Source organism: Cololabis saira, chromosome 10 (assembly GCF_033807715.1).
Source record: "Cololabis saira isolate AMF1-May2022 chromosome 10, fColSai1.1, whole genome shotgun sequence".
NCBI classification, from domain to species: domain Eukaryota; kingdom Metazoa; phylum Chordata; class Actinopteri; order Beloniformes; family Belonidae; genus Cololabis; species Cololabis saira.
This window is the reverse complement of record NC_084596.1, coordinates 4034800-4062136: the sequence shown is the minus strand read 5'-3', so window position 1 is coordinate 4062136 and position 27337 is coordinate 4034800. Positions and strand designations below refer to the sequence as shown.

The 27337-nt window shown below is 41.5% G+C and overlaps 2 protein-coding genes and 5 non-coding genes across 9 annotated transcripts in view; 2 read left to right on the top strand and 5 right to left on the bottom strand.

Moving 5' to 3' along the window:
* The window catches only part of LOC133451751 (zinc finger protein 665-like), a 37084-nt gene extending 30263 nt beyond the window's left edge, over positions 1 to 6821 (bottom strand). The window contains exon 1 of the mRNA XM_061730892.1: positions 6816 to 6821. Within this exon, the coding sequence (XP_061586876.1) occupies positions 6816 to 6821 (6 nt within the window). The remainder of the gene's footprint in view (positions 1 to 6815) is intronic.
* trnas-gcu (transfer RNA serine (anticodon GCU)) lies at positions 2942 to 3023 on the top strand. Its single transcript has one exon. It is a non-coding gene; the product is annotated as a tRNA-Ser (tRNA).
* Positions 4946 to 5018, bottom strand: trnar-ucg (transfer RNA arginine (anticodon UCG)). Its single transcript has one exon. It is a non-coding gene; the product is annotated as a tRNA-Arg (tRNA).
* Positions 6822 to 10066: 3245 nt separating the features above from the next.
* trnar-ucg (transfer RNA arginine (anticodon UCG)) lies at positions 10067 to 10139 on the top strand. The gene has a single exon. It is a non-coding gene; the product is annotated as a tRNA-Arg (tRNA).
* Positions 10140 to 10410: 271 nt separating this feature from the next.
* On the bottom strand, positions 10411 to 10484 carry trnat-agu (transfer RNA threonine (anticodon AGU)). The gene has a single exon. It is a non-coding gene; the product is annotated as a tRNA-Thr (tRNA).
* Positions 10485 to 12559: 2075 nt separating this feature from the next.
* trnav-cac (transfer RNA valine (anticodon CAC)) lies at positions 12560 to 12632 on the bottom strand. The gene has a single exon. It is a non-coding gene; the product is annotated as a tRNA-Val (tRNA).
* A 2360-nt stretch (positions 12633 to 14992) lies between these two features.
* Positions 14993 to 22668, bottom strand: LOC133452350 (uncharacterized). 3 transcript variants are annotated; one of them, XM_061731600.1, is made up of 3 exons: positions 22576 to 22668; positions 17134 to 17733; positions 14993 to 16186 (listed from the first exon to the last, which is right to left on the bottom strand). In XM_061731600.1, exons 2-3 carry the CDS (start codon positions 17620 to 17622, stop codon positions 15908 to 15910), a joined length of 768 nt encoding a protein of 255 aa, XP_061587584.1. In that variant the 5' UTR covers positions 17623 to 17733; positions 22576 to 22668; the 3' UTR covers positions 14993 to 15907. The 3 variants fall into 3 exon arrangements, with proteins under 3 accessions (XP_061587584.1, XP_061587585.1, XP_061587583.1); XM_061731601.1 differs by having other exon boundaries at positions 17134 to 17635; positions 22576 to 22664; XM_061731599.1 differs by having other exon boundaries at positions 17134 to 17773; positions 22576 to 22656.
* Positions 22669 to 27337: the final 4669 nt, after the last annotated feature.

Sequence of the window (27337 nt, the reverse complement as noted above, 5' to 3'; positions counted from 1 at the left end):
CGGGGTCACGGGGAGTGTGAATATTGCTGACTTATGGAAGAAACATTACACTGACCTATTTAATTGTATTAAAAGTGATGATTTTAATCTAGGTGCTGTTTCTAATGCTAATGTGGTTATTAGACCTGAAGAGATCAGAAAAGCTATTGAGAGACTAGCTCTAAATAAGTCCTGTGGACCTGATCAAATAACTGCCGAACACTTAAAATATTCCAGCCACAGAGCTTCTGTACTACTGGCTATGTGTTTTACTGGAATGCTGATGCATGGAATACTTCCTGACCACATGCTGTCAGTTCTATTGGTCCCTGTAGTCAAGGAGAAAACAGGGAAGATCTCCAGTATTGATAACTATAGGCCAATAGCATTGGCTAGTGTGCTATCAAAGGTTTTAGAGAGAGTCCTCCTTGAGAGGATGCAAGAGTATATTGTCTCCACTGATGAGCAATTTGGTTTTAAAAGTAAACACAGCACTGACATGTGTGTATATGCTCTAAAAGAAGCTGTCAGCAAGTACAGTAAACATAATTCCACCATGTTCACATGCTTCCTGGATGCTAGTCGGGCCTTTGACAGAATTAACCATGGAAAACTATTTACCAAGTTAAAAGAGAGAGGTGTACCCTGTTATCTAATACGTATATTACATTTCTGGTACTCCCATCAAACTATGCAAGTTAGATGGGGCGATACTCTATCTGGGCCCTTTTTGGTGACTAATGGGGTCAAACAGGGGGGGATTTTGTCACCTGTGCTCTTCAATTTATATATGGATGAGCTCTCTACTAACCTTAGCAAGTGTAAGACTGGCTGTATGGTGGGGGAGAGACTCGTAAATCACTTACTGTATGCGGATGATCTGGTGATCATGTCTCCCTGCTCTGCTGGCCTACAGCAGCTGCTGAATGTGTGCTCTGAATATGGTCTGCAGTATGATATTATGTTTAATCCAAAAAAGAGTGTAGTCATGATCATGAAAACCAAGGATGACCGGAAGGCAACGTTCCCTTCATTTCATCTGGCCAACAAGGTGCTCAGTGTCGTTGACAGGGTCAGATATCTGGGTCATATCATCAGGGATGACCTCAGTGATGACGACGATATACAGAGACAATACTGTAAACTGTATGCACAGGCAAACATGTTATCCCGAAAGTTTTACATGTGTACTGATGATGTAAAAATAGCTCTCTTTAAGGCATACTGTTCACCACTGTATACTGCCCACTTGTGGTGCAGCTACAGTGCTGGTAAATATAGAAAGCTGAGAGTGGCCTATAATGATGCCCTCAGAATCCTGTTGAGGCTCCCGAGGTGGACTAGTGCTAGCCACTTGTTTGTTACCAGTGGAGTTCCAACCCTGGGTGCTGTTCTCAGGAACTTAATGTACAGTTTTATGACGAGAGTGAACAAGTCTAATAATGAAATAATAATGACACTGACAATGCCTGAAAGGAGCAGCATTCGATACTCTTCCAGTTTTTGGAAACACTGGAGAGAGTCCCTGTATGTTTTTTAAAATCTGTATTCTAATTTATTTTATGTTTTGTACTTCTGTTGTATCATGTTTGTCAATATGGACCTTGTAGTCTGAAATAAAGATTGATTGCTAGGCTTTGATAACTCTTACCTCGACACACAAAGGACTGGAGAGCCGGACAGTCCTGGGGCAGAGCAGCCATCAACCCGCTCGGCGTCCGTGCACTAGACCCGCAGCTGACTCTGACCCGACTTCCGGCTTGCTCCGTCTTTATACGACAGCTCGCGGAGGGGGCTGAAAGGGCCCCTCCAACCCTGCCAGTTCTCACGCTAAGTCTTGGTTCACACGGGACTGAGCTTCCTGTGTGAACAAGCGCCTCTCTCACAGTTACATTAAACAAAAGGTGCATAGCTGATGTGACTGTTTTGAGAATTAAGGACATTTCAGGACACAAAACTTATTTTTTATCCCTTCAACCTCCTTCTTGGAATACCCCCCAGGTGGCTAGAGAAAGAAGAGTGAGAAAGAACAGAGAAAAGTGAGACAAAGATATGTTGTCAAAGGTAAAACAAGTGCAGATATATTATTATTAATGAACCGTTAACAGGACAACTACCAGTTTGATGTAAATATGATCTATTCCTGGTTAGTTTTTGGTCTACAGAGACCACTATATAAACAGGTGTAGACAGCAGACATTGGTCATAGGGCTAGTTGAGTATGGACTTATTGAATGAGGTTTTACTGAGCAAGGACGAGTTGAATAAGGTTGAGTTGATTGAGGACTAGTTTACTAAGGACTAGTTGAAAGAGGATGAGTTGAATAAGGGATAGTTGAATCATGCAGAGTTGAGTAAGAGATAATTGAATGAAGACTAGCTGAGTAGGGACTAGTTGAATGAAGATTAGTTGACAAAGGACTAGTTGAATGAGGACAAGTTGAATGAAGTCTAGGTCAATGAGGTCTAGTTGAATGAGGACTACTTGAATGAATATTAGTTGAGCAAGGACTAGTTGAATGAAGACCAGTTAAATGAGAACTAATTCAGTAAGGACTAGTAGAATGAGGAGTAGTTGGAAAAGGATTGATTGAGAAAGCAGTAGCTGAATGAGGGCTAGTTAAATAACCAGTAGTTAAGTGGGGACTAGTTGATTAAAGACGAGTTAAATGAAATGACCAGTTGAATGATGACGAGTTGAGTAGGGACTAGTTGAATGAGGACTACTTGAGAGGGGACAAGATGAATGAGCACTAGTTTAATGATGACTAGCTGAATGAGGACTAGTTAAATGAGGTCTAGTTAAGTAAGGACTAGTTGAAAGAGTGCTATTTGATAAGCAACAGTATAATGATGACTAGCTGAATGTGGAATAGTTAAATTAGGTCTATTTGAGTAAGGCCTAGTTGAATGAGGGCTAGTTGAGTGAATACTGGTTGAAATAGAATAGCCTAACAAAACAGACGAGGTGGCCGAGTGGTTAAGGCGATGGACTGCTAATCCATTGTGCTCTGCACGCATGGGTTTGAATCCCATCCTCGTCGTGCTCGCATCTTTTCTTTATATAGTAGAGTCAATACAATACAATCTACGTCAGGGGTAGGCAATTCCAGTCCTCGAGGGCCGGTGTCCTGCATGTCTTAGATGTTACCCTGCTTCAGCACACCGTGATAAAAGTACCTGTGTCATTAACAGAATTGTGCAGCCCTGGATGAAAAGCTGATGACAATGATTAATTAGAATCAGGTGTGTTAAAGCAGGGAAACATCTAAAACATGCAGGACACCGGCCCTCGAGGACCGGAATTGCCTACCCCTGATCTACGTGCTTTCTAGAGACCAATCACATGACCCCCAAACAACTGTCAAAAAAACACTGGCAAGGGACAAAACCCCCTTTCAGAGAGAACACCTAGCTGATGAATAATCAATATGGGGCGTACCCGCCAGAAAGCGCTAAATACTGGGAGGGGAAAATGCAAATGGGTTCATTTACCACACGCAATGAGATTTACCAAGCCTGAAAGTAATTGCAGGGATTGTGATTGCGTCTGTATTTAATACGTTCGAAAGGAAGGTGCTAATCTGCCCAGCATTACGCACCGATGGCTGCTGTTATTGTGGCAAGGAGGCGACATCGCCAAAATCAAAGAATACGCAGAGAGAGAGTCTTTATTCTGCTGCATGCTATTTTAAAAATGGTTGCACAAGTTTTATTAAAGGCCACTTTTTCTTTAGTTCTTCGCCTTATATCTTGCCACCTTCTTTTATTGTGCCCCCCTCCACTCGCCCACAAGCAGGCCAAGCCTTTGTGCCAAACTTTGTATTTTATTGATTATTTATCTTATTGAACATGAAATCATCCTTCGTAAATTACATTTAATTAAAACCTGTGCTTATTAATCACAAAACACAGGTTAAACATCATGACCAAATCCGCTCCGACCCGGTGTGTCAGTATCAGCGCAGAGACTGCAGCTTCGCCTGAATTATGGTTCCGCGTTAAATCGACGGCGTAGCCGACGGCGTAGGGTCGCGGTGCGGTGTGCGTCGCCGCGTACCCTACGCCGTGGGTTCTGCGTTGGTGTGACGCGGAACCATAAATCAGCCAATCAGGGAGCAAGGGCTCGCTGGGTTGATGTTGATCCGCGGACCAAACTTGTTAAGGAGCATCAAACTCACTCTTATCTATGGGAAATAACGCTAAAATATAAAGAAGGCTTCCCAAAGTGTGATCTATGGTGAAATAGGAAAATTAAGATGTGCAACTCTTCTAAAGGTGAGACATGCATTTAATTGACTTCATGGCGCCTTGGCGTTTATTATTACGCAAATGTGGAATGTTTGGGTCTGTCTAATTTCGTCAAATTAAATTTGCAGTTTTTTGTTTTTTTGCAGTTTGGGTGCACAATACACTTGTGTGTGTGTGTATTAAAAAGAGATTTTGCAGTATGTTGTGTAATTGAAACTGGTTTGCTGTGATCGTTGATGGAAAACTCATATTAAGCATTTACATCATATTGCGTTCTTGAACGCAATATGATGTAAATGCAGCCCCCCAATTAGATCGGTTCTGCCGCCGACTCTGTACCAACGGCATTTATTCTATCGCAGATTTTCTTCCATATTGCGTTTCTTTTGGTTTAAATTTCTTTGCTGTAGTTCATTTGCCTCTTCCACTAATATCTCTAACTCCAACTCGTCAAATTTCATTTTGCGCTTGCGACTATCATGCTTTCCATCCAGACTCTCCATGGCGCAAACCGTAAGACACGCAACACCTCATTTAAATACTGAGGTTTGCACCTGTTATCAATTGCGTGAGCATTCTTAGTTGATCACCCGCAAAACACACAACAACAAACTTTTTCAGTGCACACGCAATTTAGTACTCTTTATTTAAGATCTTAGTAAATCAGGCTCTAAGCGTGAGTTAGGAGACCCGATTTAACTACCTGAAGGCGCTGTAACCACAGAGGGACTTGAACCCTCAATCTTCTGATCCGAAGTCAGACGCCTTGTCCATTAGGCCATGTGGTCCACGAGTTGCTCCTCTTTCTCAGAAAAAAAAACAGTTAATCCTGCCATTTTAGTTAATGTGCTTCCCTTTGTTAAATGTACTAAGCGTTAGTGTACCAAACAGAGGAGAAGGTGAAGCCTTTAACTAACCTTGTGGATGACCAGACATTGGATACATTGGACAGTTCGCCCAGGGCGCAAAAGTAGCCAGGATTGTACACGTTACCAAATGTAGCAACAGCGCCCTCTGCTGTTGTTCTTCTTCCTTAATCTTATACAAAAACATCTAAACAGGGGCCTGTACTACGAAGCAAGTTGAACATACCCAGGATATCTTTTCCTTATCCAGATTCACTAACCCGGACAATTGCAATCACGCTAAGCGGTCACACGACGGCGGTTATCAACTCGGTATATCAACCCAGGTTTCTCCAATCTGGATATGAGCGCGTGCACATAAAAGGGGCGGTGTTTTCAGCGCATGACCAATCGCAAGCATGGAGAAGTCCGCTGTCAGAGCCGCTTATTTCAGTAGCGAAGAGCAAACAATAATTTTACGGAAATATGATGAGTATAGGCATATAATACAGGCAAAAAGCAACACAGTTGCAGCTGCAAAATGCAGGAAAGACAGCTGGCAAAAGATCGCTGACTGTATAAATGCGTAAATTCATAGGGATATAAACATATATTTGAATATTCTGGGAATCTTAATCTTAAACTGTAAACCATGATCAGCAATATTAAAATAATAAAAGGCTTGCAATATTTCAGTTGATTTGTAATGAATCCAGAATGTATGACATTTTTTTGTTTTTGTGTTTGCATTACAGAAAATCACAATATTCTAATTTTCTGAGACAGTCCTGTATATATTGGTTCTATAAGTATTGTTGTTGACCGATAACTTGTGCTGATGCTGTACCAAAGAATTGGGTTTATTTATTTATTTTATTTAATTTTTAATTTTTTCAGGAGGGGGGTATTTAGTATTTTAAAGTGACTTCTCAGAATGTTCGAGGGACGAAATTGAAAATCCCTTTTTTGCTATCCCCTTACAAATGCATCTTCTTTTTCATTTCTTCTTGATTTATTTATTTAATTGGTATTAGTTTTGGATTGACTGTACATCGGATTTTGGGTGATGATTTGTTTTTTTTATTCATTGATTGATTTATTTTTTATTTTCTCCTCCACCTCTTTTTTCTTTTTTTCCTTTTTTTTTGGATCGTTCATACAGGTACTCATCAGGGAAAGCAAAGGGGTTTTGGTGGTCCCTGAATACGCGTTCTCTTCGGAGGGATCCTCTCACGATCCGCGCACCGAGCTCCACTGGATTTTCTTCGAAAGGGCATGTCATTTTCCAAGAGAGCTGATTGGTCAGTGGGCGGTGCTTTTACACCCGGCGATCTGTATCTGGAACATAACCTGCTCCGGAGCAGGTTAGCGGTTCAGCATAAGTTACCATGGCGATGTGCCCCGATAAGAAGTGAACCACCGTCGTAGTCCTGAAAACCCAGGGTTAAACCTGAAGTTACCTCGCTAACCCCAAATCCCGCTTCGTAGTACAGGCCCCAGAAGAGGGGTCTGCTGAATGGAGGAAGCTTGTTGAGAGGCTATGCCCCATTGTGCCTTTTTTTTTTAGAATATTGATTTTGCCCTCAGCCATGTTGACTGCTATACCAACAACGCTGCAGGAAAGTACCTGGAACAGCTGAATGAGACGTCACAGTTTTCCAGCCACATGAGAAGGTGAGCAGTCATGTCAGGGAAAGTAACTCTTTGATAATGGTTTCTTCAATATCACAAGATACTTACCTCCATTTGTCCCTTAGCTTATACATCAACTTCTTGTTGTATAAGCTGCATGTTTGCAGGTATATTCAGTTAGACATGTGTTGTCATCCATTGCATTACAACATTCTCTTAGAAAGAGACCATAGACTTGGAGAGGTTTGATAATGACAACTGTCATTGACATTTGAATGAACAGATCTCTCTCTTTGTCTCCACTCCTGACTGGATCAAAGTTACTCAAGAACCCTGGCAGTGACGGTCAGCCAACGACTGTTCACTGATGACCAATAATCACCTCAATATTCATGAGGGCTGTTACAGTTTTTTCTGAATCCTTAAGTACATTTTTTGCAACATTGGCTATTTTTGCTAAACTCTACACACAAATGAGAAAACCTTTCACCAAATTATCAAAACTTGATAGTTCTCTTGCAAAATCAAACACAGTTTGATTAACTCTACACACCTTAGTAAAAATGGTGTTTTCATATCAGACAGTAAACACATGCCATCATTTACTAAGCACATAATGTGCCAACTACACACTGATGGTATGAATACAAAACACATCTGGCTTTTTTCTTTTTCTGTGCACAAGGTAGGCTAGGTCAGTTTGAGGTCATACTTTTGTCATAGTTCTGTAAACACACAGGGATCCAAACTTCAAGTATTGGTGTTTATTCACACTCGTCAAAACAAAGACACAGCACAGAACACAAAATAATACATTCACAAAAAAAAGACAATCAGCCTACATCATGCCGTCTCTCTGGGTCCAGCTACAAAATCTCATCCACATGGCATGCGATGTCGTCCAGTCCAAGTCACCGGGGAAAATACCTCCTTGCATGCCGTATCCAGGCCTGACATGATGCCTGCTCGATCTCTCCACATGCCTCCTCCATTGCTTGTAAAAGGGCTGCGTGTTGATGGGGAAGGCGGTCGTGGACTTTCCAGCGCCGGGCAGAAAAGAACTCTTCAATGGGATTTACAGTAAGAATGGAGAGTATGGGGGGAGGTTCAGTGCCATGAAGAGTGGGTGATCGGTAAACCAGTTGCGGACCAAAGCAGCCCTATGGAAACTAACATTGTCCCATATGATGACATATCAGGTCTGCTCTGGCCCTTCTTCTTCCCCCTCCTCGTCCTCCTCTTGCTGCTCCTTGTCCTCTTCCTCTAACTTCCTCTAAACCTCTCGCTTCTTCACCTCCACGTCCTCTTCCTCCAACTACTTCACCTCCACGTCCTCTTCCTCCAACTCCTTCACCTCCACGTCCTCTTCCTCGGCCTCCTCTGATTCTTACTCTTCTTGCTCCTTCCATTGTACTCCACACAGACAGCTTACCTGTGGCTTATTTATAGTGCTTACGCTGATTGCAAAGTGAACTAATTCTCTAAAATTGTTTTCTCATGTGAAAGTATGCCAGACAGTTGGCAAAATAGTGTAAATAATAGCCATACATGTGTATAATTTTGCTAGGAGTGTTTTGGAAATTTGGCAATTGAGTGTAAGCAGTGAATTGTGCTTACAGTTTTGCAAAGTGTGTGTTACAAAATTACAAACTGAGTGCAAAGCAGTATTTGTGCTTTTAATTTCGCTAACTCAGTGAGTGGTTTTGCTATGTGTGTTAATAGTTTTAGAAATTGTGCTACAAGAACATAATTAGCGCCTAAGCTTTCAGAAAAAACTGTAAAATGTGATGAGTTCAGTCTGCTTAACGTAAGTTGGAGACATCTGTTGTGGGCCCTGTGGGTTCAAATCCCAGAAGAGCCTTTTACAGTTTTTTCTGAATCCTTAAGTACATTTTTTGCAACATTGGCTATTTTTGCTAAACTCTACACACAAATGAGAAAACCTTTCACCAAATTATCAAAACTTTATAGTTCTCTTGCAAAAGCAAACACAGCTTGATTAACTCTTCACACCTTAGTAAAAATGGTGTTTTCATATCAGACAGTAAACACATGCCATCATTTACTAAGCACATAATGTGCCAACTACACACTGATGGTATGAATACAAAACACATCTGGCTTTTTTCTTTTTCTGTGCACAAGGTGGCTAGGTCAGTTTGAGGTCATACTTTTGTCATAGTTCTGTAAACACACAGGGATCCAAACTTCAAGTATTGGTGTTTATTCACACTCGTCAAAACAAAGACACAGCACAGAACACAAAATAATACATTCACAAAAAAAAGACAATCAGCCTACATCATGCCGTCTCTCTGGGTCCGGCTACAAAATCTCATCCACATGGCATGCGATGTCCTCCAGTCCAAGGCACCGGGGAAAATAGCTCCTTGCATGCCGTATCCAGGCCTGACATGATGCCTGCTCAATATCTCCACATGCCTCCTCCATTGCTTGTAAAAGGGCTGCGTGTTGATGGGGAAGGCGGTCGTGGGCTTTCCAGCGCCGGGCAGAAAAGAACTCTTCAATTGGATTTACACTAAGAATGGAGAGTATGGGGGAGGTTGAGTGCCATGAAGAGTGGGTGATCGGTAAACCAGTTGCGGACCAAAGCAGCCCTATGGAAACTAACATTGTCCCATATGATGACATATCGGGTCTGCTCTGGCCCTTCCTCTTCCCCCTCCTCGTCCTCCTCTTGCTGCTCCTTGTCCTCTTCCTCTAACTTCCTCTAAACCTCTTGCTTCTTCACCTCCACGTCCTCTTCCTCGGCCTCCTCTGATTCTTACTCTTCTTGCTCCTTCCATTGTACTCCACACAGACAGCTTACCTGTGGCTTATTTATAGTGCTTAGGCTGATTGCAAAGTGAACTAATTCTCTAAAATTGTTTTCACATGTGAAAGTGTGCCAAACAGTTGGCAAAATAGTGTAAATAATAGCCATACATGTGTATAATTTTGCTAGGAGTGTTTTGGAAATTTGGCAATTGAGTGTAAGCAGTGAATTGTGCCTACAGTTTTGAAAAGTGTGTGTTACAAAATTACAAACTGAGTGCAAAGCAGTATTTGTGCTTTTAGTTTGGCTAACTCAGTGAGTGGTTTTGCTATGTGTGTTAATAGTTTTAGAAATTGTGCTACAAGAACAAAATTAGCGCCTAAGCTTTCAGAAAAAACTGTAATTAAGAATATCACTCTTAAAAAAAATTATCCAATGTCTGGTCATCCACAAGGTTAGTTAAAGACGTCACCTTCTCCTCTGTTTGGTATGCTAACGCGTAGTACATTTAACAATGGCAAGTACATTAACTAAAATGGCAGGATTAACTGTTTTCCTTTATGAGAAAGAGGAGCAACTCGTGGACCACATGGCCTAATGGACAAGGCGTCTGACTTCGGATCAGAAGATCGAGGGTTGGAGTCCCTCTGTGGTTATAGAGCCTTCAGATAGTTAAATCTGGTTAAATCTGGACTCACATTCAGTCTTTAGAGGAAACTTTGGTTTAGCTACCCTCTCCTGTTATTACAAAAATAAGGAGACATTAGAAGTTCTCCAATAGAATGACAAAACAGAGAACATTCACTAAGAGCAGGAGTACTTTTGACAAAGTACTCTGCTATGATTAAGCAATCATGTGAGAAATACTGCCAGAACCAGCAGTGAGAGATATGTGATCTTTCAGCATCTCAAGACAATTGAGTTTAGAGGCTCTGCTGGGAATTGAACCCAGGATTTCCTGTTTACTAGACAGATGCTTTGACCAACTAAGCCACAGGGACTCCACCTGCAGTCCAGAAGGTGGACTCTACACTCTGAAGTTGAAAATCACCTTTCCCGTGTGAGGCGAACGTGATAACCACTACACTACGGAAAAAGACATGCTTTGAAAACGAGGTGAGTCAAAGGTTAGTTGCTGAGCAGCGGGGCAGTGAGACGGGTTGGTGAGTGGCTTTCAGGGCCGTGCTGTCAGTCTGTGTCCGGGACGAGGCGACGGCGGGCTTAAAAAGCGATTCTCCCAGAGATGCTCTAGATCAGGGGTTCTTAACCTTTCTGACTTTGGGGCCCAATTTTTTCAGTACAGAGTGGCCCGGGGCCCATTAAATATTAACACTTTATAGCAGGGGTATTCAACTTTAGGTCCATTTAGAGAAAATTTACTCAAGCGAAGGTCCAGAACATCATAATATATATATATATATATATATATATATATATATATATATATATATATATGTGTGTGTGTGTGTATATGTATGTATATATTCAAGTAGCCTCATAGTTGTATATACATCTGCATCTGACTGGTATATTAAAAAAAGTACATATTTGCCCATTAACATATGTAACTTGAATTACACACATTTTTTTCTCTTAAAAATAAAATACATTTTATTTTATTTTTCAAATGCTATCTTATTTTATTTCTCTACCAGCAGTTTGAATTTCCCCTTTTCTTTGTTAATTGTCTCAACACATTTTTATAATAAATGAATATAAACATTGGTGAGCCTGGAACGATATTTAGTTTTACAAAGCAAAACTTAGTTTGATTGTACTTTATTTAAGATATTACATTAATATTACATCAATCAGTTGTCAGAGGACTCAGCGCGTCAGGTTTCATCCGAGCCTGATCAGCTGAGACGGGCAGAGCCCGCAGCTCTCTGGCTGCGGAGCACCTGAGTCTTTCCGATGCTTTTGAGAAAGCCCGAACAGCCCAGTCCAGCAGACACGTCAGCCCACACATCTACATGTACAATCCTTCAGCAGTAACGACGGAGCCCGCAAGCCCGAGCGGCACCGACCTCCCCGGCCACGGGGACGCGTCAGGATAAATGATCAGACCGTGCTCGCTCGCTCTGGGCGCAGACCCAAGTAATCGATCCCTGATACTGGCGGATCTAAACCTACTCTGTGCAAAATTAAGGATTTACTCTGTAAATACACACCATTTCTCTTACTATTACACGTACAGCTAGCTGAGTGTCTTCTCCTCATTTGGTCAGGAGTTGCTATGCAGTCCCGCGGCCCCCGCGGCCCAAACGTACAAAACGGATTTTTTTTTGCGGCCCACTAGATGGCGCTCGCGGCCCAAGTGTGGGCCGCGGCCCTATGGTTAAGAATCACTGCTCTAGATGCTGTCTTAAATAACTGCTTTTTACTTCTTCAATGACATTTTCTGTGTGTATATAATCCTACCTCAATCAGAGTTTCCTCTGATCCAGCTGCAGCATCTAGAAGGTTCTTTGGCAGGCAGACAGCAACTGCTAGTCTATTTTCTTAATGACCATTGTTTACTTGACTCAATCATGTAGGTATCATCGTACGAAACAAGAAGTCTCCCCGTCGTGGAATCGAACCCCGGTCTTCTGCGTGACAGGCAGAGATACTGTCCACTATACTAACGAGGACAGCTTTTCGCCCAAAGAACTTCCTGATTGCAGGAACTTAATAACTGTGTACAAATGTAATTGGAAAGTCAGTGTCCATCTCCTTCTAAACTTTTATATCGGTCCACGATTCTCGGCTCTCCGCGGCCTCAGCGCGACGGGAATGCAGGTGAAGCCCCGCGAGTCTCGGCTCGGTTTGCCGCAAAGCTCTGGTCCAGCTGGTCCGGGGTACCCGCACCTCCGGGGACCCCCTCTCGGAACCTCTGCTGCTGGGGTCTGGTGGTGGAGCTAGTGTACCTTAATGGAGAATGACTGGCTTTTGGTCAGTTGTGGAACTGCAACAAAAGTAATTTCTGCATGAGACCCAATGCGAGAAAGAGATGGTCGGCCTTCCTGTCCTGTGCACCAAGAAGAGGACTGGAGTGGTTTTCCAAGTCCAAATAATGTTATTGTAAAGTCATACATGTTTCCGCCTAGTTTCGAACAGGGGACCTTTCGCGTGTGAGGCGAACGTGATAACCACTACACTACGGAAACAGACATGCTTTGAAAACGGTGGGCATAAAAATAAAATCCTGTAAAAAACTCTGCTACAATTCTTGACAGTAAGATTGAACTGCAGGTTTTCTCCTGGCTGCTCTCAAAGACTCATGCTGATGTTAACCATTACACCATGGAACCAACTTCTGCTGTTATTGTGGTCTGACATTGTGGTGGTGGCACCTGACAGAGTGCTGTCCATGAGTGCTGTCCATGGTACCAAGCGCCTGGGTGTTTAGGGCATAGACATATATGGCCCAATCCCAATCTCCACCCTCGCAGAATCGTAGACTTAAGTGCGCGCTCCCGCACCTTGCGTAAGGGCTTAAGGCTGTCCCATTCCTCAAGTGGTCAAGTGCGCAAGGGCTCCCGGCAGCCATTTTGAGCCCTTACTGCCCCCTTCCCGCAAGTCAGCATCCCAGCACACTCTGGGAAAGGGAATTACCCACAGTTCATTGCGTTGTGACATGAAAGGAGGTTACCAGGGGCCTGTACTACGAAGCAGGATTTGGGGTTAGCGAGGTAACTTCAGGTTTAACCCTGGGTTTTCAGGACTACGACGGTGGTTCACTTCTTACCGGGGTACATCGCCATGGTAACTTATGCTGAACAGCTAACCTGCTCCGGAGCAGGTTATGTTCGAGATACAGATCGCCGGGTATAAAAGCACCGCCCACTGACCAATCAGCTCTCTTGGAAAATGGCATGCCCTTTCGAAGAAAATCCAGTGGAGCTCGGTGCGCGGATCGTGAGAGGATCCCTCCGAAGAGAACGCGTATTCAGGGACCACCAAAACCCCTTTGCTTTCCCTGATGAGTACCTGTATGAACGATCCAAAAAAAAAGGAAAAAAAGAAAAAAGAGGTGGAGGAGAAAATAAAAAATAAATCAATCAATGAATAAAAAAAACAAATCATCACCCAAAATCCGATGTACAGTCAATCCAAAACTAATACCAATTAAATAAATAAATCAAGAAGAAATGAAAAAGAAGATGCATTTGTAAGGGGATAGCAAAAAAGGGATTTTCAATTTCGTCCCTCGAACATTCTGAGAAGTCACTTTAAAATACAAAATACCCCCCTCCTGAAAAAATAAAAAATTAAATAAAATAAATAAATAAACCCAATTCTTTGGTACAGCATCAGCACAAGTTATCGGTCAACAATAGTTATAGAACCAATATATACAGGACTGTCTCAGAAAATTAGAATATTGTGATTTTCTGTAATGTAAACACAAAAACAAAAAAATGTCATACATTCTGGATTCATTACAAATCAACTGAAATATTGCAAGCCTTTTATTATTTTAATATTGCTGATCATGGTTTACAGTTTAAGATTAAGATTCCCAGAATATTCAAATATATGTTTATATCCCTATGAATTTACACATTTATACAGTCAGCGATCTTTTGCCAGCTGTCTTTCCTGCATTTTGCAGCTGCAACTGTGTTGCTTTTTGCCTGTATTATATGCCTATACTCATCATATTTCCGTAAAATTATTGTTTGCTCTTCGCTACTGAAATAAGCGGCTCTGACAGCGGACTTCTCCATGCTTGCGATTGGTCATGCGCTGAAAACACCGCCCCTTTTATGTGCACGCGCTCATATCCAGATTGGAGAAACCTGGGTTGATATACCGAGTTGATAACCACCGTCGTGTGACCGCTTAGCGTGATTGCAATTGTCCCGCTTAGTGAATCTGGATAAGGAAAAGATATCCTGGGTATGTTCAACTTGCTTCGTAGTACAGGCCCCTGGTGTGTTATACATCAAAATGTGTGTCTCCATCCTGCGACAACATGCATTACTTTTCTCAGTCAACAGTCATTTAATGGTTTGCATTAATGGGCGTGGCCTAACGGCTCAACAGCGCCCCCTAGAAAACTTTTCTCTGCCATAACTTTGGAATGGTTTGACATAGAGAGTCGTGGGTGGTGTCATGTCTGATATGCTTATGGGGGGCGGTGGCCGTGAGTGCGAGGGCCCGTTCATCCGTTCATCGCTGCTTGCAGCTTTAATTATTATTATTATTTTATGTGACTGGTGACAATAATGTGTTTTGTTTGTTGGAGAGATGTGTCAGGAGATCGGTTCACATGTAAGGCATTAAACATCCCACCGCACATCCACTTTTTATCAAACTAATTGATCAGGATGTGAATAAAATGACCTTTTCTAGTCTGAGTTAGTGTTTTAATTGTAATTTTCAAATCAAACTTGATTTGTAAAGCATTTTCATACAACTTGTGCAACACAAAGTGCTTTACATAACTAAAAGACAAAAAACATTCAAGTATACACCTGACAGACGTGTACAGTAAAGACTTTTTATTTAAGTATAGATTTATGATAAAAACATTAACAATAAAATCCCAATGCCCAAGAATTGGAGAAATGAGAAACAATTAACATTTAGACGTTGGCAAAAAGTCACAGGCCATTGTAGACCATTACAAAAGGAAAGAAAGGAAGATACTCTCAAATTAAAACGAAAAAAAAATTTTTTTGACTTTTTTCTCACCATTTCGACTTTTTTCTCAAATTTTGACTTTTTTCTCGAGATTGTACTTAATAATAATAATAATGACTTGGATTTATATAGCGCCCTTCAAGGCACCCAGAGCGCTTTACAGAAATCATTATTCATTCATACACATCCTCTCCAGTGGTGGTAAACTACATCTGTAGCCACAGCTGCCCTGGGGCAGACTGACAGAAGCGTGGCTGCCATATCGCGCCTAATGGCCCCTCCGACCACCACCAACATTCATACACATTCATACACATTCACACGAGGCAAGGTGGGTAAGGTGTCTTGCCCAAGGACACTACGACAGCAAACTGGGACAGAGCGGGATTCGAACCACCGACCTTCCGATCATCGGACGACCCGCTCTACCACCTGAGCCACTGCCGCCCCTCTTCAACATTAATCTCGACATTTCAACTTTTTTCTCGAAATTTTGACTTTTTTCTCGAAATTTTGACTTTTTCCACGACATTTCGACTTTTTTTTTTGAAGTGCATAATGAAAAAAAAATCTTCCCCATACAAGACTTTTCATGTTTGTGGCTCCAGACATATTTGTTTTTTGTGTTTTTGGTCCAATATGGCTCTTTCAACATTTTGGGTTGCCGACCCCTGATCTAGACCCTGACACCCCTAACTTTATTCTCACGATGTTTCAAAGTTTCTGTAGAGCCAAGGGGGGTTTCTGATGATGATTACATATTTTTAAGATTCTTATTTTACTGAGGACAGGCTTACTTATAGTTGTGAAGCTTTAGAAGGGAGAGAACTCCATCTCCTTCACAACCCAGATCCCCCATCCATTTCTGAACTTCTTTTTGGCTGATTGGAAGAGACATCAATACCGGCACCTTTCCACCATGTTGTTGTGCGTATTCAGCCAGCGACTGGAGTGTTGTCACCACACGGATGATGCCTCTGTGCATCATTGTCAGCTGTGTGTCTGTCATCGCACGTTTGTTCAAGTTCTGTTTAGAGACTTGCTCTGACAGTCTCTGCAAGGTTGCAATAGCCTGAAAAAGAGTTCAAGGAGAATTTGAGACCACAAAGACACACAGTTTGTTCTCATTTTTGAATCTGTTATATATTTTATTCTCGTGGTTAACTCTCAAACTTAACCAACAGTCTTTACTTATTTTATATTATTCTTTTGTTTTGCCATATTTGAGTGACTGTGTGGAAGTCTGGGGTAATGCGTATAAAACCAACCTGTTGCCTCTATATATATTACAAAAAAGAGCCATACGTACCGTTTTCAATGTCAGGTTCAATGATCACACTAATTTACTTTTTCTTAAGGCCTCTGCGTTAACATTTTTTGATTTGGTAAAATTGAAAACTGCAGTAATTATGTACAAAGCTAAAAACTATTTTCTTCCAAGTTTAATTCAAAAATGATTTCATGACAGGGAAGGTTGTAAAAGGTTTGACTTAAGAGGAAAACTCAAATTGCAACAACAAAGTGTAAGTTCAACTCTTAAAAGTATGTGTGTTTCTGTTGGAACAGCTTAGAAGATGGAATTAAACGTAGTCAAAGTGTCAGTCAATTTAAAAGCAAGTACAGAAAAGCAGTCTTTGAAATGTATAAAAGGGAAGGGGAGATAAACTGATGTAAAGAAATGAAATGATTGAGGGGAAGAGGGTTTAAGGGAGTAACTTTGTGTCATGGTTGTCTTTGTTATATGTGTGTTGGCGGGGGATGGACATTAATAAGCTGCTTCTGCCATCTCCTTTTTAAACAGTGTTTGTTTTGTTATAGTGTCTGTTGTTGGTATTGTTGTTTGTTCTGTTCAATGGTGTCCTGTAACTTTCTGTTCTTGTTTTGTAGCACGAGAGTTGTGGTTTTGTTGGTTTGAAATAAATAAAATGATTGATTGATTGATTAAATTGTTTAATAGATTTTTTTCATGATCTCAATTTGCCCTTGCAATATGACCAGTATTAATCGTGAAAGTTTCACCTTCAGCAGTGGTTTCATGAAGCTGCTAAGTAGTCCTGATTCCAGAGGGATGTCATAGTTGTCCAGTTTCACAGTGTCTTCTTTATGTTCCTCCATCCACTTCATCAATTCCTTCATCTTACTGGTTAGGACTAACAATAAGCTAAGAGATTTATGCAGCCGCTTCCATCTTTCAGCAGCTTCAGGGTCCTGAAGGAGAGACTCTAAAACAGCTTTTGCAGCTTTGAAAACAGCATCAATTTCACAAAAGTCTTTAATCATTTTGCTGAATTTGGCAACATTTCTCAAAACCCAAGCTGTGGTTTCAGCAGCCGTGGTTCCGGCCTCTGCCGCCTCTGCAGCCTCAGCCGCCCCTTCTGTTGCTGCATCCACTGCTCCGTCTACAACTCCTTCCATTGCAGCGTCTGCAGCCGCCTCTGCAGCCGCCTCTGCAGCTGCTTCTATCGCTGCCACGGCCACATCCGCTACGATTCCAAGAACTATCCCCATGATGTCGGTGCAGCTGGAACAGACACAAGGGAGACGGGGTTGGATGGTTGGATGGTTGGATAGATGGATGGTTGGATGGTTGGATGGTTGGATGGTTGTCTGTGTCAGCGGCTGGATGATAGAGGGTGATAGAGGATGCGAGGGCGCTGCCCTGGTTAAAATCATCAAGAGAAAAACTATCAAGCAATACACAAGAAAGTGCCTGTACGTATCATTTAAATGCGTTCCAGTTAAAATTCAATAAATAGGTTGTTGGCACGAGCCTAGCCCTTCAGTTCACCACAAACTGATTCACATTCTAAATATAATAACATGCAAACACTGGTAAAGGCTGGAACCGATCAGAGGTCTGAAAAATGAATCTGCTTTAGTGTGTTCACCAAATGTATGTTTTGGAGAGATGGCAGCTACTAACTTTCATAAGGAGCAGCTCACATTTCTAGAACTGGACACTTCACCACCTATACTTCTAGAAGTCTGGACACTTAAGCACCTAAACTTCTAGAACTGGACACTTAAGCACCTAAACTTCTAGAAGTCTGGACACTTAACCACCTAAACTTCTAGAAGTCTGGACACTTAAGCACCTAAACTTCTAGAAGTCTGGACACTTAAGCACCTAAACTTCTAGAAGTCTGGACACTTAAGCACCTAAACTTCTAGAAGTCTGGACACTTCACCACCTAAACTTCTAGAAGTCTGGACACTTAACCACTTAAACTTCTAGAAGTCTGGACACTTAACCACCTAAACTTCTAGAAGTCTGGACACTTAACCACCTAAACTTCTAGAAGTCTGGACACTTAACCACCTAAACTTCTAGAAGTCTGGACACCTAACCAGCTAAACTTCTAGAAGTCTGGACACTTAAGCACCTAAACTTCTAGAAGTCTGGACACTTAACCACCTAAACTTCTAGAACTGGACACTTAACCACCTAAACTTCTAGAAGTCTGGACACTTAACCACCTAAACTTCTAGAAGTCTGGACACTTAACCACCTAAACTTCTAGAAGTCTGGACACTTAAGCACCTAAACTTCTAGAAGTCTGGACACTTAAGCACCTAAACTTCTAGAAGTCTGGACACTTAACCACCTAAACTTCTAGAAGTCTGGACACTTCACCACCTAAACTTCTAGAAGTCTGGACACTTCACCACCTAAACTTCTAGAAGTCTGGACACTTCACCACCTAAACTTCTAGAAGTCTGGACACTTAACCACCTAAACTTCTAGAAGTGGACACTTAACCACCTAAACTTCTAGAACTGGACACTTAACCACCTAAACTTCTAGAAGTCTGAACACTTAACCACCTAAACTTCTAGAACTGGACACTTAACCACCTAAACTTCTAGAAGTCTGGACACTTAAGCACCTAAACTTCTAGAAGTCTGGACACTTAACCACCTAAACTTCTAGAAGTCTGAACACTTAACCACCTAAACTTCTAGAACTGGACACTTAACCACCTAAACTTCTAGAAGTCTGGACACTTAAGCACCTAAACTTCTAGAAGTCTGGACACTTAACCACCTAAACTTCTAGAAGTCTGGACACTTCAGCACCTAAACTTCTAGAAGTCTGGACACTTAACCACCTAAACTTCTAGAAGTCTGAACACTTAACCACCTAAACTTCTAGAACTGGACACTTAACCACCTAAACTTCTAGAAGTCTGGACACTTAAGCACCTAAACTTCTAGAAGTCTGGACACTTAACCACCTAAACTTCTAGAACTGGACACTTAACCACCTAAACTTCTAGAAGTCTGGACACTTAACCACCTAAACTTCTAGAAGTCTGGACACTTAACCACCTAAACTTCTAGAAGTCTGGACACTTAAGCACCTAAACTTCTAGAAGTCTGGACACTTAACCACCTAAACTTCTAGAAGTCTGGACACTTCACCACCTAAACTTCTAGAAGTCTGGACACTTCACCACCTAAACTTCTAGAAGTCTGGACACTTAACCACCTAAACTTCTAGAAGTCTGGACACTTAACCACCTAAACTTCTAGAAGTCTGGACACTTAACCACCTAAACTTCTAGAAGTCTGGACACTTAACCACCTAAACTTCTAGAAGTCTGGACACTTAAGCACCTAAACTTCTAGAAGTCTGGACACTTAACCACCTAAACTTCTAGAAGTCTGGACACTTAACCACCTAAACTTCTAGAACTGGACACTTAAGCACCTAAACTTCTAGAAGTCTGGACACTTAACCACCTAAACTTCTAGAAGTCTGGACACTTCACCACCTAAACTTCTAGAAGTCTGGACACTTAAGCACCTAAACTTCTAGAAGTCTGGACACTTAAGCACCTAAACTTCTAGAAGTCTGGACACTTAACCACCTAAACTTCTAGAACTGGACACTTAAACACCTAAACTTCTAGAAGTCTGGACACTTAACCACCTAAACTTCTAGAAGTCTGGACACTTAACCACCTAAACTTCTAGAACTGGACACTTAACCACCTAAACTTCTAGAAGTCTGGACACTTAACCACCTAAACTTCTAGAAGTCTGGACACCTAACCAGCTAAACTTCTAGAAGTCTGGACACTTAAGCACCTAAACTTCTAGAAGTCTGGACACTTAAGCACCTAAACTTCTAGAAGTCTGGACACTTAAGCACCTAAACTTCTAGAAGTCTGGACACTTAACCACCTAAACTTCTAGAACTGGACACTTAACCACCTAAACTTCTAGAAGTCTGGACACTTAACCACCTAAACTTCTAGAAGTCTGGACACTTAACCACCTAAACTTCTAGAAGTCTGAACACTTAACCACCTAAACTTCTAGAACTGGACACTTAACCACCTAAACTTCTAGAAGTCTGGACACTTAAGCACCTAAATTTCTAGAAGTCTGGACACTTAAGCACCTAAACTTCTAGAAGTCTGGACACTTAACCACCTAAACTTCTAGAAGTCTGGACACTTAACCACCTAAACTTCTAGAAGTGGACACTTAACCACCTAAACTTCTAGAAGTCTGGACACTTAACCACCTAAACTTCTAGAAGTCTGGACACTTAAGCACCTAAACTTCTAGAAGTCTGGACACTTAACCACCTAAACTTCTAGAAGTCTGAACACTTAACCACCTAAACTTCTAGAACTGGACACTTAACCACCTAAACTTCTAGAACTGGACACTTAACCACCTAAACTTCTAGAAGTCTGGACACTTAACCACCTAAACTTCTAGAAGTCTGGACACTTAACCACCTAAACTTCTAGAAGTCTGGACACTTAACCACCTAAACTTCTAGAAGTCTGGACACTTAAGCACCTAAACTTCTAGAAGTCTGGACACTTAACCACCTAAACTTCTAGAAGTGGACACTTAACCACCTAAACTTCTAGAACTGGACACTTAAGCACCTAAACTTCTAGAAGTCTGGACACTTAAGCACCTAAACTTCTAGAAGTCTGGACACTTAACCACCTAAACTTCTAGAAGTCTGGACACTTAACCACCTAAACTTCTAGAAGTCTGGACACTTAAGCACCTAAACTTCTAGAAGTCTGGACACTTAACCACCTAAACTTCTAGAACTGGACACTTAACCACCTAAACTTCTAGAACTGGACACTTAAGCACCTAAACTTCTAGAAGTCTGGACACTTAACCACCTAAACTTCTAGAAGTCTGGACACTTAACCACCTAAACTTCTAGAAGTCTGGACACTTAACCACCTAAACTTCTAGAAGTCTGGACACTTAAGCACCTAAACTTCTAGAAGTCTGGACACTTAAGCACCTAAACTTCTAGAAGTCTGGACACTTAAGCACCTAAACTTCTAGAAGTCTGGACACTTAACCACCTAAACTTCTAGAAGTCTGGACACTTAACCACCTAAACTTCTAGAAGTCTGGACACTTAACCACCTAAACTTCTAGAAGTCTGGACACTTAACCACCTAAACTTCTAGAAGTCTGGACACTTAAGCACCTAAACTTCTAGAAGTCTGGACACTTAAGCACCTAAACTTCTAGAAGTCTGGACACTTAACCACCTAAACTTCTAGAACTGGACACTTAACCACCTAAACTTCTAGAAGTCTGGACACTTAACCACCTAAACTTCTAGAACTGGACACTTAACCACCTAAACTTCTAGAAGTCTGGACACTTAACCACCTAAACTTCTAGAAGTCTGGACACTTAACCACCTAAACTTCTAGAAGTGGACACTTAACCACCTAAACTTCTAGAAGTCTGGACACTTAACCACCTAAACTTCTAGAACTGGACAATTAACCACCTAAACTTCTAGAACTGGACACTTAACCACCTAAACTTCTAGAAGTCTGGACACTTAACCACCTAAACTTCTAGAACTGGACACTTAACCACCTAAACTTCTAGAAGTCTGGACACTTAACCAGCTAAACTTCTAGAAGTCTGGACACTTAACCAGCTAAACTTCTAGAAGTCTGGACACTTAACCACCTAAAGCCTGAGCACTGAGACAGGAACAGTTACAGTCTAAAGTTCCTCTCTATAAGTTTGTGTTTGTGCAGATTAAAGAAACAATCAATGAAAGACAAACACATCATGACAGCCTAAAAAGAAAACAAAAAACACAACTAAAAAACCTGCAAATAATAAATGTGTCTTGTAGACTCTCATGTCAAATGTAGAAATGACTAACAGTGTTCAGTTAAACCAGTTTCAGAAACTAACTGGAATATGTTACCATGGTAACGGTGAGTATTCTTTAAATAACATGTCTTTAGCATCTTGGTTTTTTGTTTTATTGGTTATAAGAAATTATTGAAGTTTCTGTATCTTTCCGCTCACAACTTTTAAAGTAAAACAGGAAATGAGGCAAAAGTACAAGTGATGTACAAATACTATATATATATATATATATATATATATATATATATATATATATATATATATATATATACAAATACAAATACTCACAATGTGGATAGATAAAGTTGGAGAGGAAGGAGCAGCAAGAGTCTACGATCAAACTGAAGACACAGAGTTGAACCTCTTCTTTTAGAGTTAAAACACACACACACACACACACACACACACACACACACACACACACACACACACACACACACACACACACACACACACACACACACACACACACACACACACACCTTCAGGTGAGCGTGCCTGTTTAATTATGACAACCCAACAGTTGCAATAACAGAAATACATTTGGCTTCAACATGTGACACTTAAATCAAACATTACGCAATTGTGCAGCATGAAAAAAGTGTCAAACTGCCAGTAACAAGTTTGCTGCAGTGTGTGTGTGTGTGTGTGTGTGTGTGTGTGTGTGTGTGTGTGTGTGTGTGTGCACACTCCCAAAAACAAAACAAAACAAACTTGTTCAACAAAAACTAAGCATCACGCACAATAATGGCCCTAATCCTTTAAAAGGCCTTGTTCCTGCTCTATGTGAGGCCGAGTCCCCGATGAGAGGGTAAACTCCCCCAGGACATCAGCGTCAGGCGGCTCCGTCTCAGGGTGAAAATCCCGTTTCATAGTTGGGGGGGACAATAAACAGTAAGATTTTAGAGAATAAATCCAGGGGGGGACAAGGAATAAAAGTTTTAGCCTTCCTTTAATACAGCATTTTGACATTTTCATCTCTATCTCAAACAGGCAGAAGAGCTTTCTTAGAGCAATACAAAACAATGGTATTAGGTGGAAGGTGCAATAATACACACATCTGACATAATACACTGATACAAAAACCCACAATCTGTACAAGAATATCTGTCTTATTTCTAGTTAAAATGTCTAATTTTTAGTAAAAAAAAATCTCATTACACTTAAAACAAGACTCATCACTGGAAAAAAACAACGATTTTCACCTGTTTCAAGTAGATTTTCACTTGAAAATAAGTAGAAAAATCTGCCAGTGGAACAAGATTGTTTTGCTTATTAGATAAATCTTGTTCCACTGGCAGATTTTTCTACTTATTTTAAGTGAAAATTCACTCGAAACAGGTGAAAATGGTCAAATAAAACAAAATTTTGTCGACATTTCAACTTTTTTCATAAAATGTTTGACTTTTTTTTCTCAAAATTTCCAGCACCTCCAACAACATCCAACCAGCACATCCAACCAGCACATCCAACCAGCACATCCAACACATCCAACAACATCCAACCAGCACATCCAACCAGCGAAAACGAAAAACGTACGAAAAAACGCACGAAAAAACGTACGAAAAAACGCACGAAAAAACGTACGAAAAAACGCACGAAAAAACGCACGAAAAACACACGAAAAAACGCACGAAAAAACGTACGAAAAAACGCACAAAAAAACGCACAAAAAACGCACGAAAAAACACACAAAAAAACGCACGAAAAATCGTACGAAAAAACGTACGAAAAAAACGCAAAAACGCACTGGTTGGTTGGATATCCTCTACCTCACCAGGATGAGAGTGAACTGGTTGGTTGGATATCCTCTACCTCACCAGGATGAGAGTGGACTTGCCTGGTTGGTTGGATATCCTCGAAAACGAAAAATCGTACGAAAAAACGTACGAAAAAACATATGAAAAAACGCACGAAAAAACACACGAAAAAACGTACGAAAAAACGCACGAAAAAACGTACGAAAAAACGTACGAAAAAACGCACGAAAAAACGTACGAAAAAACGTACGAAAAAACGCACGAAAAAACGCACGAAAAACGCACAAAAAAACGCACGAAAAAACGTACGAAAAAACGCACAAAAAAATGTACGAAAAAACGCACTAAAAAATGTACGAAAAAACGCACGAAAAAACGTACGAAAAAACGCACGAAAAAACGCACGAAAAACACACGAAAAAACGCACGAAAAAACGTACGAAAAAACGCACAAAAAAACGCACGAAAAACGCACGAAAAAACACAAAAAAACGCAAAAACAAATGAAAAAACGCACGAAAAAAAACGCAAAACCGCACGAAAAAACGCACGAAAAATCGTACGAAAAAACGTACGAAAAAACGCAAAAACGCACTGGTTGGTTGGATATCCTCTACCTCACCAGGATGAGAGTGGACCTGTCTGGTCATTACTAGCAGTTTCTGATTACACTCAATGCGCTGTGTGTGAGTTCCCCCCTCTATGTTGTTATTTAGGGGGGTTCAGCCCACCAAGGGGGCCCTGACTCAGCCCACCCGAAACGTTTCTAGAACCGCTACTGCCAGACGCTCCCTCCTCCATCTATGTGCATGAATGTGTGATGAAATGGCCTTAAGTAGACTAACTAAATAATACAATGTGATTTTCAAATGTTCGTTTCCAAGACAATTAAGTCTTAAAGTACATTTTCTCAGATTTATTGGTGTCTTTCTAGTCAGTGTTTCCAATACACTGATCTATTTGTGGTAGTAGGTACACCCTAAATAGATTTTGACCCCCACAAATACTGCCCCATATTAATTTCAACTAGTTGACTGCAAACTCCTGCTTTAGCTTACAGTATATTATTATCTTGTCGGAATATTATTCCAGCCAATAAGTTAGGAAGTTCCATTTGATTTGATTTAATTTTACTTTTGTTTTGTCTACAAAGCAAAATGTTACTTTACTTGAGTCTCCCCTGAAGTGATTTTGGTAAAATTCTACCATAACCTGTATTTAGAATACATATAGGGACACAATTATTTTTTCATCGCTGTAAAACCACAGAGCAGTAAAGAAGATATTGATGTGTAAAGGTCTTCATAGATCTAGTCTCTTCATTTTGACCTCAAAGTGCACCAGATTGATCCATTTTTACTTAAAATCTACAAATATTTCTTCCAGGGGGGCATGACCCCGGACCCCCCTAGGGGTTCTGTGGAGGCTGAGCCCCCCCAAAGCTCTGATGCTAAAATCGCCCCTGCTGATGAGGCTAAGATCCTTCAACATCTGCAAGAAGCTCCTGGGGATCTTGTTTCAGTCTGTGGTCGCCAGCGTCCTCTACGCTGTGGTGTGCTGGGGAAGGAGCCCTTCAAAGGCTGGAGAAGAGGATCAGGCGCACCGGCTCTGTGGTTGGCATGAAGTTGGACCCTCTGGAGACAGTGGGAGAGAGGAGAACAATGCACAACCCTCTGGAGACAGTGGGAGAGAGGAGAACAATGCACAACCCTCTGGAGACAGTGGGAGAGAGGAGAACAATGTACAACCCTCTGGAGACAGTGGGAGAGAGGAGAACAATGTACAACCCTCTGGAGACAGTGGGAGAGAGGAGAACAATGCACAATCCTCTGGAGACAGTGGGAGAGAGGAAAAATGCACAACCCTCTGGAGACAGTGGGAGAGAGGAGAACAATGCACAACCCTCTGGAGACAGTGGGAGAGAGGAAAAATGCACAACCCTCTGGAGACAGTGGGAGAGAGGAGAACCATGTACAACCCTCTGGAGACGGTGGGAGAGAGGAGAACAATGTACAACCCTCTGGAGACAGTGGGAGAGAGGAGAACAATGCACAACCCTCTGGAGACAGTGGGAGAGAGGAGAACAATGCACAACCCTCTGGAGACAGTGGGAGAGAGGAAAAATGCACAACCCTCTGGAGACAGTGGGAGAGAGGAGAACCATGTACAACCCTCTGGAGACGGTGGGAGAGAGGAGAACAATGTACAACCCTCTGGAGACAGTGAGAGAGGAGAACAATGCACAACCCTCAGTCAAAAGCGTTTCCGTGGCAACGATAGACGCCAAAAAGCGCGCCCCTTAATCTGATTGGTCCATACTTGATAGTTCCTACTTTCTGCCATAACTTTTTAATGGTTTCACATAAAGAGTCATGGTGGTGTCATCGGACTTCGTTTTGAGTCCTTGACCTTTATTGGTGAAAATTGCACACGCGAGGGCCCGTTCATCCGTTCATCGCTGCTAGCAGCTTTAATTGATGATTTTGCTGCAAAGAATGCTAGAAAAGTCAAGTTCTAGATTGCACTTTACCATTTTACGCATGTTGTGAAAGGGTGAAAAAAATCTGCTACAGTCTGAGCACTCAATTCAGATTATGTGAATAAGACTAATTGTATTTTTTTCATTTATTCACTTTATTTTATTTTATTTTCATCATTTATACATTTGAATTTGTGAAGGATTAGTGTAATTTACACACAGGTTTTTTGATGCACACTGTACTTCATTTATTAGGGCCCGAGCACCTTCAGTGCGAAGGCCCTATTGTATCTGTAGGAATTTTATTTTATTTTTTTTTCGTTCTTCTGACGAAAGGAGAGCCTTTTTGCCCCCCTAAACGTGCCCAAAAAGTCACCAAATTTTGCATGCAAGTCAGGCCTGGCGAAAAATTTGATATTTAATGGTTTACATTCATGGGCGTGGCAAAATGGCTCAACAGCGCCCCCTTGAAAACTTTGTGCCTCAAGCCCCACGATACGGTTTGACGTACATGCACGAAAATCGGTACACACCTGTATCATGGGACAACTTAAAGAAAAGTCTCTTGGCCTCATGCCCGAAACCGAACAGGAAGTCGGCCATTTTGAATTAATCGTGTCACTTTGGCGCAATTTATGCCATTCCTTCGAAAGTTAATTCAGCCCGAACCGTAACGTGCACCCAAGTGTGTTATACATCAAAATGTGCGTCTCTCTCCTGCGACAACACGCATTACTTTTCTCTTTCGAAAGCGTTACCGTGGCGACGCTAGACGCCAAAAACCGCGCCGACCCTTCATCTGGTTGGTTCA